Here is a 14,591-nt window from a genome sequence, read left to right as displayed (position 1 = left end):
TGCTCGGGTCGCACCTATTAGAGAATCCATTTTCTTTTGTGGTTGTCATCCAGTGCCTCAACCAAAACAGACTGGCTTAGAATTGGCTGTGTTGGTGGTAGACTCCATTTAACTTACAAGGGGTTTTCCAGGATCTACTTAAGAATATTTTGAACACCAAGCAACCTACCGATCAGCTCATATCTATTGCAACAGTACTGGGGAAAGTACACAGCTCCATACACCTTGTAGTGGCTGAGCCAGGTTATTACAATTCAACTGCCATTCAAGTGATATAGATCAACATAATCCTGGAAGATCCTTTTATCAAGCTGTAATGATAAATCTCCAGATGGACCAGTAACTAGAAGATAAGTAGAACACTTCTTGGTCTACACTAACACACTATATGAAACAACAATAACCGCAATATAAATGAAGTGGTATTTCTATCAAAGATATTTAGAACATGTCCATATTATTGCCAGAGTGGCCACCAACTTCTGCATCCAGGCAGAAAGTGGATGGTTGAATGGAGAGATGCATGTGTGTGGCTCCATCCATTCACTTCTGTAGAAGTTAGCCAAGCATGTGTGCTTGTATGACTCTTGCATAAGTGAATAGACAGAAACGTATGGCATAGTAACCTCTCCGTTGACTCTACCTCGATCTCGATGCGGCCATCTCACCAGGTAGGATTGGGTTTGGAGACTGACCAAGAGGTGGGACCTGCATCTACCAAGCATCTATTACCAATATTGAAAACTTTACATTCTTGCTTTGTGAACCAGTCAGCAAAATAGTCTATTCTATATGGCACCATGTGCCTTTGGTAGTTTTAACCCTATGACTTTCTAACCAGTATATTCAGCTAAATATTTTGTGGACTTCACATTTGTGTTAATGCATGCAATGCTAGGCAATAGAATACTTCCTTTTGTTGAACCTGTAACATATCCAAGAAAAGTAGGAGTGGCAGTTAAACTAGTGGGAGCATATAGGGGGATCCAGAATTGTGAAGGGCAGTAGTTGAGCTTCTTGAACACTTAGGGTATGTTCACATGGCAGAATTTGTGAAGCTACAAAATTCAGCTTCAGTAAGCTGAATTTTTCTGCTGGACCAAATTCGGCCATGAAATGTTCTGCAGAATTGCACATTTTTCTGCCTCCCATTCACTTCACTGGGAGTTCGCCTGAAGATTGAGCATAGGAAGAAAACTAACAGTAAGTGTCGGTTGTGGGTGGGGCGTACATCTTATGACCAAAGACTACTTTGATGCCTAATCTGAGACAGAGTAAAACAGACATGAGTCTGCTCAAAATATGTTAAAATATGAGCTGGGGAAGAAAAGTGGTTCAAGGTGTAGGAGATGTGGTATTTTTACAAAATAAGTGCATTATTATAACTTTTTAGCTTTGGTAGTTCAGGATGATGGAGATAGACCTTACACAGATTATCCCGTGAATCCATTTCTGTGTAAATCCTTTCACATTCACCTAAATGTCAGATTTCAATGTTTTAAACATGTTTTTGGATACAATTTTTTTATTATTGAAATTTAATCTAAACAGCTTCTCAGTGCCGGGGCTTGTGGGCAAGTAGCAAAGCTGCAGCTCCTCAATCCTGATTCCTTATTGGATACTTTAGATAAAGTATTGAACACTTTACCTTCACAATATGAGAAGCTGGCAGTTACTATGTAGGTGCCAGCAGAAGATACCACTATACTGTATCTGCTCTTTGACAAGCAGAGAACAAGCCAAATATTATTGCATAACCGGAAATTTTTTGATTCTAGTTTTCTACTGTTTTCTTCCTAATGTTTTTCTTAATCCTTTTACAGAAGAGAACCAGCAAGCACAGACGGATGATCTGGGAGTCCAGTTCACAGAAATGTTCATTAAACAACAGGAAAATGTGACAATGTTACTGTCTATTTTAGAGGTTAGTCTTTGCTTGCCATCAGTACTAAAAGGGTCTATGGTAAAGAGAAATCTGATCCTAGATTGTTGTATCTATGTATAGATGCAGCATGTCTGTAGATATAACAAAAATTATATCTAAATGTTATTTTATAGTCATGCCACAGTTCATGTATAATATTCTATCATGGATTGGCATTCTGCCCATGTTCCTTAAAACTCTTAAGAGGTGAGTGGTTTGAGCACTGCAGTGGTATCTAAACTAGTAAGAGTGGCCTGTTACAGATCTCTGTGTATGAGGTCCATGATAAAGTTATTTGCACATCTGTCCTTATCCCTCTATGTAGCATTTATTATTCGGTTCCCCCCATCCTCCATTGCTTCCTACCACCTTCTTTGTTACTGTATTGACCAGCTCTAATGCAGCATGATGGACGTCTATGTTACTGAACCTGCTGACCGGGTATCTTGTCTCCAACTTGTTCTTGTCAACTTGTTTTCAACAAAGGGTGCATAATGATAGTCTTTACGTTAAGAGTGTTCATGTTATCTTCCAGAAGTATTTGACATGGACAGACAAGCAAGCTGACAAAGCAAAGGGACTGCGCTCAGCTGGGTGTATCTGCACCTTTCTTTAGCCATTTCAACACCCAGATCCCATCCAATCAAAAGCTCTGACGTGTCACTATGAAACATCAAAAGTTTTCTGAGATTATCATAGCTGTGCTATTAAAGATCATTTTCATTCCATTCTGAGAAGTAAACTCCATCTATGTATTTATCTACATAAAGGATTAGTGACTCTGATAAATGCCTCTGAATTCAATATACTGATGGTCTCCAGGGCATCAGAGATTTTCCTTTCAACATTTCTGTTTTTTATTTTTATCATTTTTTTTTTTTTTTTTCATTACGTTGTTTCCCCTTGACAGTGCTTCACTTCTGTTAATAGTCCTTTTGGTGAAGTGGTGCTAAAGTCAGAACCCTGTTTGCTTTATTTCAGAATACAGATAAATGTATCTTTACTTCAATGACTTTTGCAGGAATTTGACTTCCATGTACGTTGGCCAGCTGTAAAACTACTGACAAGTCTTCTGAAACAACAGGGACCTCAAGTTCAGCAGATTATTTTGGTCAGCCCTATGGGTAAGTGATGTTTGCTCCATTGACTGTGGTCTTTTCTAAACTTTTCACCTACTTTGTAGTCTGGATTTATTAAAGACAATGTATCCCTATTGCAGACATCTTTAGAGAGGTTTTCCATAACATACATTTTTTAGATATTCTCAAGGGTGGGTGATGGATGGGTTGACTGCCATGACCTCTGATCATCTGATCGTTAGCGGTTTCTTTTAACACACCTCCCTGTTGTGTTTTTCTTGCACCTTTTTTCATTGTTTATCCCTGTTTTTAATGGATTGAATTAAAGTGGATTTTTAAAGACCCAAGGAGTGTTGCAAACCTTTCCCTTCCTTTCATCCTACATAAGAATGGTGTCCCTGAGGTAGAGGAGCACATGCATGACCATCCTTTATTCACTTCTATGGGACTGATATAGATATTGAGATTTCAGTTCATTATTTTAACTTGTAACAAGACAAATAAGATAAGAAAGGCTGTATACTTGCCTTTCCTTTTAGCCAGGGTTCCAGTGGAGAGTCTCACTTTAAATCTCTGGTGTTCCTGATGTTTGACTCGATGGTGAGCGATGCAGCAAATAAGTGGTTGAACAGTGATGCTGTATCAGTCACATAAATATAAAAAAAGAGAGGGCACAAATAGAGATTCTTTGCTGGATTCCTGGCCAAACGGAGAGGTGAGTCTATATTGTTTGTTAATTTTAAGCCTTGGGAAAAGTTAAATATATGAACTAAAACACCCCTTAAAAATTACATATCAAGTATGTTACCTGAATGGGACTAAAATAGAGGGTTTATTGTATCCACTAAATAACCAAAAAAGGTAACAAATATTAAGACTAAAAAGAAGTCTCTTGTAGTATCTACCGTAAGTTTGTGACCAATATTTTATTAATTGACATATAAAATGCTGGAATATTTTTCAGGTGTTTCCAGGCTCATGGATTTGCTTGATGACTCTAGAGAGGTGATCCGTAATGATGTAAGTCAAAGACTAGGCACCTATTCTGGATCCTGATTTATGTCTCCTTGTCTTGTGACACATCTATCTAGCTGGTTGTAACTGCAGTTTATGTGGTTTATCCTGTCATAGTGATATAGCTTTTCTGTCTGGAGGAATGTTGTTTTCCCTGGATAGTTTATGTTTTGATGGAGTCTAGTTTTTTAGCTCCAGTATTTTTTGTGAAGAACTGGCCTGAAATGACATGTTCTTTACTTGTCCATGTGCTACTTAGGACTGCCAGGTGCAGTGTTTGGTACAACTTTTATTCCCAGGCAGACCTTTCAACAAGTGTTACCATCTTTGGCAGGTCTGGCATCTCCACACTGGTTATGCCATAAATACTTGATAGGTGCAGGATATGATTGCCATAGACCTTAATGGAGAGGACCTTGCACAAGAACACCTTATTCTGCATTGAATTATACAGAAATTGCAGCCATTGACAATTGGTAATTGGGGGGTCACTAGATTCCCTTTCTGCTGATAGGTGAGAGTTCCAGAAGACTAGCAGATATTAGGTATCTGTGGCATTTCCTGTGGATGTGCCATAAATGCTTACTGTCCGAATTGCTTGATTTTTTATTTTTGTTCCAAGATGTCTATTTCTTTAAATTCTTTGTTTCTCATATTTAATGTGAGCCTCTATATAAAAGTAACACCACATTCTTGTATTCATTAAAATAATTTAGTGCTCTGGCAGTAATGACTTGGCATAAACTTACTCACCTGAGCGGAAAATGAATTTCTATCTTCTATTGTAGGGACTTCTTTTACTACAGCAATTGACAAAAAGCAATGCTGCTATACAGAAAATTGTAGCATTTGAAAATGCTTTTGAGAGACTCCTTGACATTATTACAGAAGAAGGAAACAGCGATGGTGGTAAGTGTATGAACTGCAGTTCACACTTTGTGATTTGCACCAACCTACTACAATATGTGCACTGTACACTATTATTCACTGTGATTTCTTTGTGTTATTTCTGTCTTAGGTATTGTAGTAGAAGATTGCCTACTTCTGCTCCAGAATCTACTGAAGTATAACAACTCCAATCAAAACTTCTTTAAAGAGGGCTCCTACATTCAACGTATGAAACCATGGTTTGAAGTGGGTGATGACAACTCTGGCTGGTCTGCACAGAAAGTAACAAATCTTCATTTGATGCTGCAGGTATACATCCAGGATATTAACAAGTGTAGTAAACCCATTCCTGCAAATAGATGTACCTGTATATTATTAGCGGGAGGTAATTCCCACATATTGATATGTATCTGTGAGTGACTAAAGCAGTGTGATCGCAGAGGCTGATGTTCCATAATTACAGCTATTGGCTTACTAAAATAGTGAAGTAAAATGGGATTTTTTTTCTAATTAGCAAAGGACATACAAGTTGTACATTAAATAAAGGATTTGCCAGTTAAAATATGCCTTCACTTTACAAGCGGGTTAGCCTCTTACCGCTCCTGAAAATGAAATAGGTCTGATTTAGTGTTGAATCTTCTTCGGAGTTTTCCCTGCGCAACGGGTGTCCAGGAAGCTGCTGTGCAGGATTAAATAGTAAGGGCTTGTTCACACAGCAGAATATGCCGCTGATTTTGAGGTGGATTCCAACCCCCAAATCCACGGCACATTCCACCCTCATAGGACCAGGACGCTGAAAAGATATACATCCTGCTCAATCTTCCACTGATTCCGTGGGTCAAGACTCTCTTCTGATAACTCCCCTTACTGTGGAGAGCTGCGGAAGGCGAAAGAGCAGAAAATGAAGAGGAATCTGATGCAGACAAATTCTTCTTCTTTTGCCATTGTGTGAAGTGAGCGTAAAGGAGACTCACAATATAAAGCCAAATCTGATCCTCCTTCTTTCTGTAGGGGCTCCAGAGACAGCAGAGGGGCCTTTCTTTCTCTTTTTTTTTTTTTTTTTTTTTTTTTTGATGTGAGAGAATTTAGTAATTAAACTTGCCACGTTTAATTTAATGGTAAATACTTTACATTTGCATAATGTACAAGCTTTCTGATTTATGACTATTAATTGATTTTGGTTTTTTTTTCTGCAGCTAGTAAGGGTTTTGGTATCCCCAGGGAATCCTCCAGGCGCAACCAGTAGCTGTCAGAAGTTCATGTACCAGTGTGGCTTGCTGCAGCAGCTCTGCATAATCTTGATGGCAACCGGAGTCCCTGCCGATATATTAACAGAAGCAAGTATCTTCATAGCCACATACATTGACTGGTTATATGACTGAAAATGCACTTATTCTGTTCACTTAAGACTCTTAGGCTGGGTTCATACAGCTGAAGGTGAAGAGGAATTTGAGGCAGACTTCCACCACAGATTACTCTCCATTTTCCACTTATGTGCTTTCCACCAAGGCGTTCCCCACTGATTAGTTTCAGATACAATGAGGCATATTTATCAATAGAAATCCAACACTATTCTGTTTACATTTACCATCAAATTTATGGTGCATGGTATTTATGAACAGTGTGCACCAGAAAGAACAGAAAAATACGAATGACTTGACACGTACACCAAGCTTAGTTTAAAAGTGTATAACTTTGACAAATTTATGAGACAGAAAAATGTGCAAAGTGTACTAAGTTTAGGGGGCCACACGGTGGCTCAGTGGTTAGCACTGCAGCCTTGCAGCACTTGAGTCCTCGGTTCGAATCCTGCCAAGGGCAAAAAAAACATCTGCAAGGAGTTTGTATGTTCTCCCCGTGTCTGCATGGATTTCCATCCCATACTCCAAAAAGACATACTGATAGGGAAAAATGTACATTGTGAGCTCTATGTGGGGCTCACAATCTACATTAAAAAAAAAAAAAAGTGTACTAAGTTTAAAATGGCTTAAACTTACGGAGTTTGAGGCTGAATCAACTCAAAATCAGCTCCAACTTCAGTCATGTGAACATACCCTAAGACCCTTGCATATTGGTCTCAAAGCTGAAGAATGTGCAGAGCAAGTTGTATAAATAAAGCTATGCTACTAATGGCATTATCTATACAAAAGATAAAGAAAGATAGAGGCGTCCGTGAGCCATTTTCAAACATATAGTGGATGGAGCTGTCTGCTTCTGGCTCTGTGCACTGCATGGTTTCAGTAACCTGACTGGCTGGTATCAGACCTAGTACATCTCACTACAGGCCCAGTACATCTCTCTACAGGCCTAGTACATCTCACTACAGGCCCAGTACATCTCTCTACAGACCTAGTACATCTCTCTACAGGCCCAGTACATCTCTCTACAGGCCTAGTACATCTCTCTACAGGCCTAGTACATCTCTCTACAGGCCTAGTACATCTCACTACAGGCCCAGTACATCTCACTACAGGCCCAGTACATCTCTCTACAGGCCCAGTACATCTCTCTACAGACCTAGTACATCTCACTACAGACCTAGTACATCTCACTACAGGCCTAGTACATCTCACTACAGGCCTAGTACATCTCACTACAGGCCTAGTACATCTCTCTACAGGCCTAGTACATCTCACTACAGGCCTAGTACATCTCACTACAAGCCTAGTACATCTCTCTACAGACCTAGTACATCTCACTACAGGCCTAGTACATCTCACTACAGGCCTAGTACATCTCACTACAGGCCCAGTACATCTCACTACAGACATAGTACATCTCACTACAGGCCCGGTACATCTCACTACAGACATAGTACATCTCACTACAGACATAGTACATCTCACTACAGACATAGTACATCTCACTACAGGCCTAGTACATCTCACTACAGGCCCAGAACATCTCACTACAGGCCCAGAACATCTCACTACAGGCCCAGTACATCTCACTACAGACATAGCACATCTCACTACAGGCCTAGTACATCTCACTACAGGCCTAGTACATCTCACTACAGGCCTAGTACATCTCACTACAGACATAGTACATCTCACTACAGGCCCAGTACATCTCACTACAGGCCTAGTACATCTCTCTACAGACCTAGTACATCTCACTACAGACCAAATACATCTCACTACAGGCCCAGTACATCTCACTACAGGCCTAGTACATCTCACTACAGACATAGTACATCTCACTACAGACATAGTACATCTCACTACAGGCCCAGTACATCTCACTACAGACATAGTACATCTCACTACAGGCCTAATACATCTCACTACAGGCCCAGTACATCTCACTACAGGCCCAGTACATCTCACTACAGGCCCAGTACATCTCACTACAGACTTAGTACATCTCACTACAGGCCCAGTACATCTCACTACAGACATAGTACATCTCACTACAGGCCCAGTACATCTCACTACAGGCCCAGTACATCTCACTACAGGCCCAGTACATCTCTCTACAGGCCTAGTACATCTCACTACAGGCCTAGTACATCTCACTACAGACATAGTACATCTCACTACAGGCCTAGTACATCTCACTACAGGCCTAGTACATCTCACTACAGACATAGTACATCTCTCTACAGGCCTAGTACATCTCTCTACAGGCCTAGTACATCTCTCTACAAGCCTAGTACATCTCTCTACAGGCCTAGTACATCTCACTACAAGCCTAGTACATCTCTCTACAAGCCTAGTACATCTCTCTACAGGCCTAGTACATCTCTCTACAGGCCTAGTACATCTCACTACAGGCCTAGTACATCTCACTACAAGCCTAGTACATCTCTCTACAAGCCTAGTACATCTCTCTACAGGCCTAGTACATCTCTCTACAGGCCTAGTACATCTCTCTACAGGCCTAGTACACCTCTCTACAGACCTGGTACATCTCACATCTGATTTTCAGCACTGTATGAAGTCTGAACCTTACACAGCCTGAGCCATGTTATGTAGTCTTCATAAACTGAATTTGTAATGATATTTCTTTGCAGACTTCATACATGTAAACTGAGTATTGTTATTTACCTCTGCTTAACAGACCATAAACACAGTCTCTGAGGTCATTCGAGGCAGCCAAGTTAATCAAGACTATTTTGCATCTGTAAATGCGCCATCAAATCCTCCAAGGTAATCTTTAAAACATTCTAAGTAGTGTCTCCAGTGTGGTAACCCTTAAAGTGTAACTAAACTTTAGGACAACTTTTAATTTTCTGGCAGTATTTATGTAATTAATAATAAATTTTGTAATATATTTTATTAACAAATTTTGGATCCTTTCTGTGAAATCCTGCATTTTTCACTCTTTCCCTTGTTTCTGTACGGGGCTGTGTAATATGTAGAGAAAATGAGCGGGGAGGGAGGGTCACTTCCAACAATTATATCTCGGACATTATAAAACCTATACACTTGCATTTGGTGTCATATGAAAGAGCAGCACAATCTAAATCATTTCCAGGGAATTCACTGGTGGAAAACACAGTCAGGATTGGGATTTTCGTATCATATATATTTTACAGATGCTTATACATATCCTAATCCTGAATCTGTTTTCAATCAGTGATCTATCTGGAAATAGTTTACATAGCACTGCAGCCTTATTGTCACATGAAAAAAGAGAATCTCCTCTTTCATATGACGCTAAAAGAAGGTTTACCTGAGGTATAAGTATTTGAAATGACCCTCCCCTCCCCTATATTTCTCTACATGCTACACTGCCCCGTACTCCCGTACACAGTAGTGTTCAGTGAGTGGCAGACACAGCTCTCAATATAAGACACAAGGAGAAGAGTTAAAAATGCAGGAATTCACAGGTAGTGAAATCAGAAAATTTGTTAAAGAAGTATATAACAAAATGAATTAATGACACAAATACAGAAAATCAAAAGTTTTCCGAAAGTTTAGTTACACTTTAAGATTACTTCTAAGAACGTCTTCAATGAATGTCAGCTGTGATGTGTTATATAAAGGAAACTTCCCCTAGTCAGTTCCTTAAATACCTGCTCTCCACTTGCTTGGTTGACAAGTGGGCGGCCCTCAGTGATTGACAATCCATTCTGTATGACAGTCTATAACTGACTAGGACTACCCATTGAACTCCTAAGCCCTGAATGGGAAAAGATTGTAGTGAATAAATGTCAAACTATACAGAATATTTTCCCACTAAACTAAGTATCAGTCTACTGAACTCGCCCTGCTGTTTAAAGAGGACCTTTCACCATTTTGCCCACAGGCAGTTCTATATACTGCCGGAAAGCTGACCGTGCGCTGAGTTCAGCACACTTTCGGCATTCCCGATCTGGGCCCAGTGTGAAGAGCTTATGGTCCCGGTACCATAGCTCTTCTATGGTCAGAAGGGCGTTTCTGACACTCAGTCAGAGACGTCCTTCTTCACAGCACAGCCAATCGCGCTGTGCTGTGAGAGCCGGCAGGAACTCCCCCCCTCCCTCCCTGATAATGCTCGTCTATGGACGAGTACTGCGAGCAGATGGAGGGGGCGTTCCTCCTGGCTCTCACAGCACAGCGCGATTGGCTGTGCTGTGAAGAAGGATGTCTCTGACTGAGTGTCAGAAACGCCCTTCTGACCATAGAAGAGCTACGGTACCGGACCGTAAGCTCTTCACACCGGGCACAGAGCGGGAAAGCCGACAGTGCGCTGAACTCAGTGCACTGTCAGCTTTCCGGCAGTATATAGAACTGCCTGTGTGCAAAATGGTGAAAGGTCCTCTTTAACATGCTGCTGGCAGTTTCCCTTTAGATGTTATAACTTAAAATAGTGGAAAGGTAATATCCTTGGTAATCGGAATGAACTTGCAGGGCAGTTTTATTCTAAGTGGTGGCATGTTTTCATGTGGTATTTTATCATTCCTATCACCGAAAAAGGAGTTTAGGTTAAAATTATGCTCTTATCCATCTTCTCATACTTATAATTTCATTTCTTATTCTTCTTGTTTCTCTGAAGGCCTGCGATTGTTGTTCTTTTAATGTCCATGGTGAATGAAAGGCAACCTTTTGTCCTGAGATGTGCCGTTCTTTACTGTTTTCAGTGCTTCCTGTACAAGAATCAGAAGGGTCAAGGAGAAATCGTAGCAACTCTTCTCCCTTCAACTATTGATGGTAAAGGCTGTTTCTGTGCATTCTTTATGATTTGTATATTATGGTTTAGATATAGATTGTTTAAAATGATTGGACCACAGTTGACTTTTATAGCATATGAACTAGACATGCTATGAAAGAGTGATCATGGGAGTGCTTCCCCTAAGGACTCATCAATCCACAGAAAGACAGGTGCCCCTACAAGTGATGACCGCAGATGTTGTCATCACATGCACAGTATATGATGGTAACTCTCCTTTAAAGGGTTTTTTCTGGTGTCCAGTCCAGTTTTGATACTACTGACCTATCAAATTGTTGGAAGTTTGACACTTCACCCCTCACCATCAGCTATTCCTGGCCGCCTCTGGCACCAAAACCTTTCTTGAATAAGAGAAGATCTGCATTGTTCCTGCATGCCCGCTATACATGGGATGGAGCCTTCTACTTCTGTCCCAATCCTTGTATATGTTCTGGCACTGGAAGCTGCACTGAACAGATGATTGTTCTGGGTTCCATGCACCTATCCTGAGGAAAGGTCATTCATATCAAAATTGGTCTAGGGACCATAAAACCCCTTTAGTGGAGAGTGACTATGCTAATGCTGTCACTTCTTCACTGAGCTTCAAAACTGGCCTGTGAACCGGAAAACCACATTAAAATGTATGTAGGTGTATTTTAAAATCTTCCAAAAGACTTGAAGTGACAGGATAGGTCAACAGTATGTGATCTGTCAGGGTCCGACACCTAGATCCCACACAGATCAGCTTCTTTAGCAGCCTCCGGGTACTGACAACTGATAGTGGATGGGAAGCTCAAGCAGCACCACTCTTATTCAAGTAATAGTAATTGTGCTCAATTCCTCATAATCAACACTGTGCAGAAGATGGGGCTGTTGCGTCACTTATATTACCTGAATAGGAGTGGTGCTGCACATGCTCATCATCCACTAGAAGCTTCTAGAACAGCTAGTCTGTCCTGTGCATAGGATATTCATATGAAAAATCAGTTTGGGATCGGAAAACACCTTTAAATGAAGTGACTGTCACTTTAGGTGGCCATATACATTTGATAGTATGATGGTGGAACAACCATTGCTTTAGTGACCACATGGTGAACCGCAATTCTACATGTGCAGACATAGACGTTTTAGGAAGTTAGACATCCAAACCAGCAGTGCATGTGTAATGACACAAGGACAAGTGGTCTTTCTGGAAGCATTTTTCAATTGATCTAACCTTACGAACCAGACATTTATACTGTATCTATTCACTCCATTAAATTGTGGTGGGGAAAACCAACTTAGAGCAAATGTAAGCAACATAAACAAATGTGCCCAGTTACTTGCAAAACTCTAAATTATTCCTCCTCCTGGAGACTGCAGCTGAATAAAAGACACAAGCTCAGATTTGGCCAAGATCTGAGTCATATTTCACAATTATTTGACAATAATCAGTTATATTCTATGGAGGCTTCGTTTCCTATGGTTATATTACATTTTACGGTCTTAATTGTAAAACACTATTCCTAAAAATCTGGTGATTATGGATATGGGATTCTGCTGATGTGTAGTGTAACAATGTTAGGGACTGTTACAGAGAAGAGATGGCTGCACATTCATGTTTTGTTCTTTCTCACAGCTACTTCGTTGTCTGCCGGACAGCTCCTCTGTGGAGGTCTGTTTTCTACAGATTCTCTCTCAAACTGGTGTGCTGCGGTCGCACTGGCTCATGCATTATTAGAGAATGCTACACAGAAAGAACAATTGCTGAGAGTCCAGCTGGCTACAAGTATTGGAAATCCACCGGTATCCCTGCTTCAGCAGTGTACCAACATCTTAGCCCAGGTATGAGAATACACGTCACATCTGAAATAAGTCAAAGCAGTCTTAGGGTATTGCAGCATTTCTACAAAACTGTTTGATAAACCATACGTTCACTAGTCATTAATTCTAGTACTTGATCAAAAGGAATACATATATATAGTCAGACTGAAATAGATCTCTATTGAAGTAAACTGAAGATGTACTAGGGCTAGCAAAAAAAATATACAATCGGACATAGGAGAAGGGAAAGTGTCTGTTTTTTCTACCCAGAAACAGCACCACTCTCATGAATGGGGCTGTGTCTGGTAATACAGCTTTACCGCATTGGTCTGGATGATACTGAACTACAATGTTGGGCAAGAGTGGCACCGTTTCTCAAGAATATGCAACCCCTTTAATTGATGGTTGTTGATGGGGCAAGGTGTGACCACAAGGTTACTACTTAAATCCTTATATTTTGATCTTTCATAGTGTAACTTTTATACACATGGCAAGTCTAGGGGGTGGGTTTGACTGTGCCATTGTGTAATTTGAGATGTATTCCTCTAGAAATATTATGACTGCAATATTCATGTTGATAATCATTTTGAAATAATTTAAATTTATGACGTATAATTTGCAGGGGGATAAGCTCGACAGACGGGTATGTATATGTTGGCACTGCTTGCTGACACTGCAGGGCTTCTTTACTTGCTTCTCCAGTATGGGTTTTGTTTCTTTTTTAACCCTTTTAATCCCTTTTTTGTATTGACTATTACTTACATGGTCTCTCCTCTGCAGTGGTATTCCTATTATAGGGTGCTGGGCTCATCACTGGTGCTTACAGATAGTCGCATGACTACTCCATAATTCTGGACTTTATTAGGGATATTTTATGAAGCTGTCTTAAAGAAAGCACTGTCTTTGTTGCTCATAGCAACCAAGCACAAAACAACTGTTATTTCCCAGTTTGCTCTTGAAAAGTAAGCTCTACTGTCATTGTCTAAGAGTTTTTCTTTCAGACAGTCTACCCTGTGATCTTCCCAAATTAGAAGTGAAGGACAGAGCTCTTACTTTCTTCTTTAAAGATGCTTTCTGATCATCATATAGATAAATGTTAAGGTCCACAGTTGCATCTTTAAAGTAGCAAGCCAAATCTTGTTTCAATGTCCTTGACACCTTTCTTTAACTTGAGGCACAGTTTCATTTCTAAATCCTTCCTTTCTGTCTTGCTATCGTTTATCCCCATGCAGACGCTTAGTGAATTTGTGTGAAACCTGGTTCTCTTGGTTTAAAGTGGTTGTCCAGGGAATGTTTAACATTTATTATACTGTCCCCAGCGCTCTGTTGTCTGCCGCCAGTGTTCGTTCAGTCTTGTCGTGTCAGTGTCACCTTGCCAGAAGTCCTGTGCCTCATGTGACCACTGAGACCAACCAGTAGCCTCAGCAGTTGCTGAAGAGGGACTCGCAAACATCATGGGTTCCTTACCAGTGACCACTGAGGTCACCGATTGCACTCAGCAGTCATGTATGACTCAGGACATCCAACAACAAGGCCATGGCATTAGACCACACGGACATCTCCCCCCCCCCCCCCTGCCTCCACAGGGGTTACTCAATTCCTTGAAATCCCTTTAAAGGAAGTACTATCTAATGTCTCTGGAAAGTGAACAGTTGTCTTTGACCCACCTCAGCGTTGCAGTGCCCCACTGTCGTCCACAAGTAATTCTTGGCACACCTGATAAGGTCATGCCATTGAAAAGATTTATT

The 14,591-nt window shown here is 40.6% G+C and overlaps 1 protein-coding gene across 4 annotated transcripts in view; it reads left to right on the top strand.

Moving 5' to 3' along the window:
- USO1 (USO1 vesicle transport factor) overlaps positions 1–14,591 on the top strand; it is a 49,971-nt gene that overhangs the window by 22,181 nt on the left and 13,199 nt on the right. For 2 of the 4 annotated variants that reach the window (XM_075284828.1, XM_075284840.1), the window contains 10 exons: positions 1,824–1,924; positions 2,946–3,048; positions 3,968–4,023; positions 4,806–4,926; positions 5,036–5,214; positions 6,102–6,242; positions 8,968–9,056; positions 10,888–11,042; positions 12,659–12,864; positions 13,466–13,486. In XM_075284828.1, the coding sequence (XP_075140929.1) occupies positions 1,824–1,924; positions 2,946–3,048; positions 3,968–4,023; positions 4,806–4,926; positions 5,036–5,214; positions 6,102–6,242; positions 8,968–9,056; positions 10,888–11,042; positions 12,659–12,864; positions 13,466–13,486 (1,172 nt within the window). The remainder of the gene's footprint in view (positions 1–1,823; positions 1,925–2,945; positions 3,049–3,967; positions 4,024–4,805; positions 4,927–5,035; positions 5,215–6,101; positions 6,243–8,967; positions 9,057–10,887; positions 11,043–12,658; positions 12,865–13,465; positions 13,487–14,591) is intronic. The other 2 variants (XM_075284847.1, XM_075284835.1) reach the window with 1 other exon arrangement.

Source organism: Leptodactylus fuscus, chromosome 1 (genome assembly GCF_031893055.1).
Source record: "Leptodactylus fuscus isolate aLepFus1 chromosome 1, aLepFus1.hap2, whole genome shotgun sequence".
In the NCBI taxonomy this organism is placed as follows: domain Eukaryota; kingdom Metazoa; phylum Chordata; class Amphibia; order Anura; family Leptodactylidae; genus Leptodactylus; species Leptodactylus fuscus.
The sequence above is the reverse complement of the archived record's forward strand: the minus strand, read 5'-3'. Positions and strand labels throughout refer to the sequence as shown.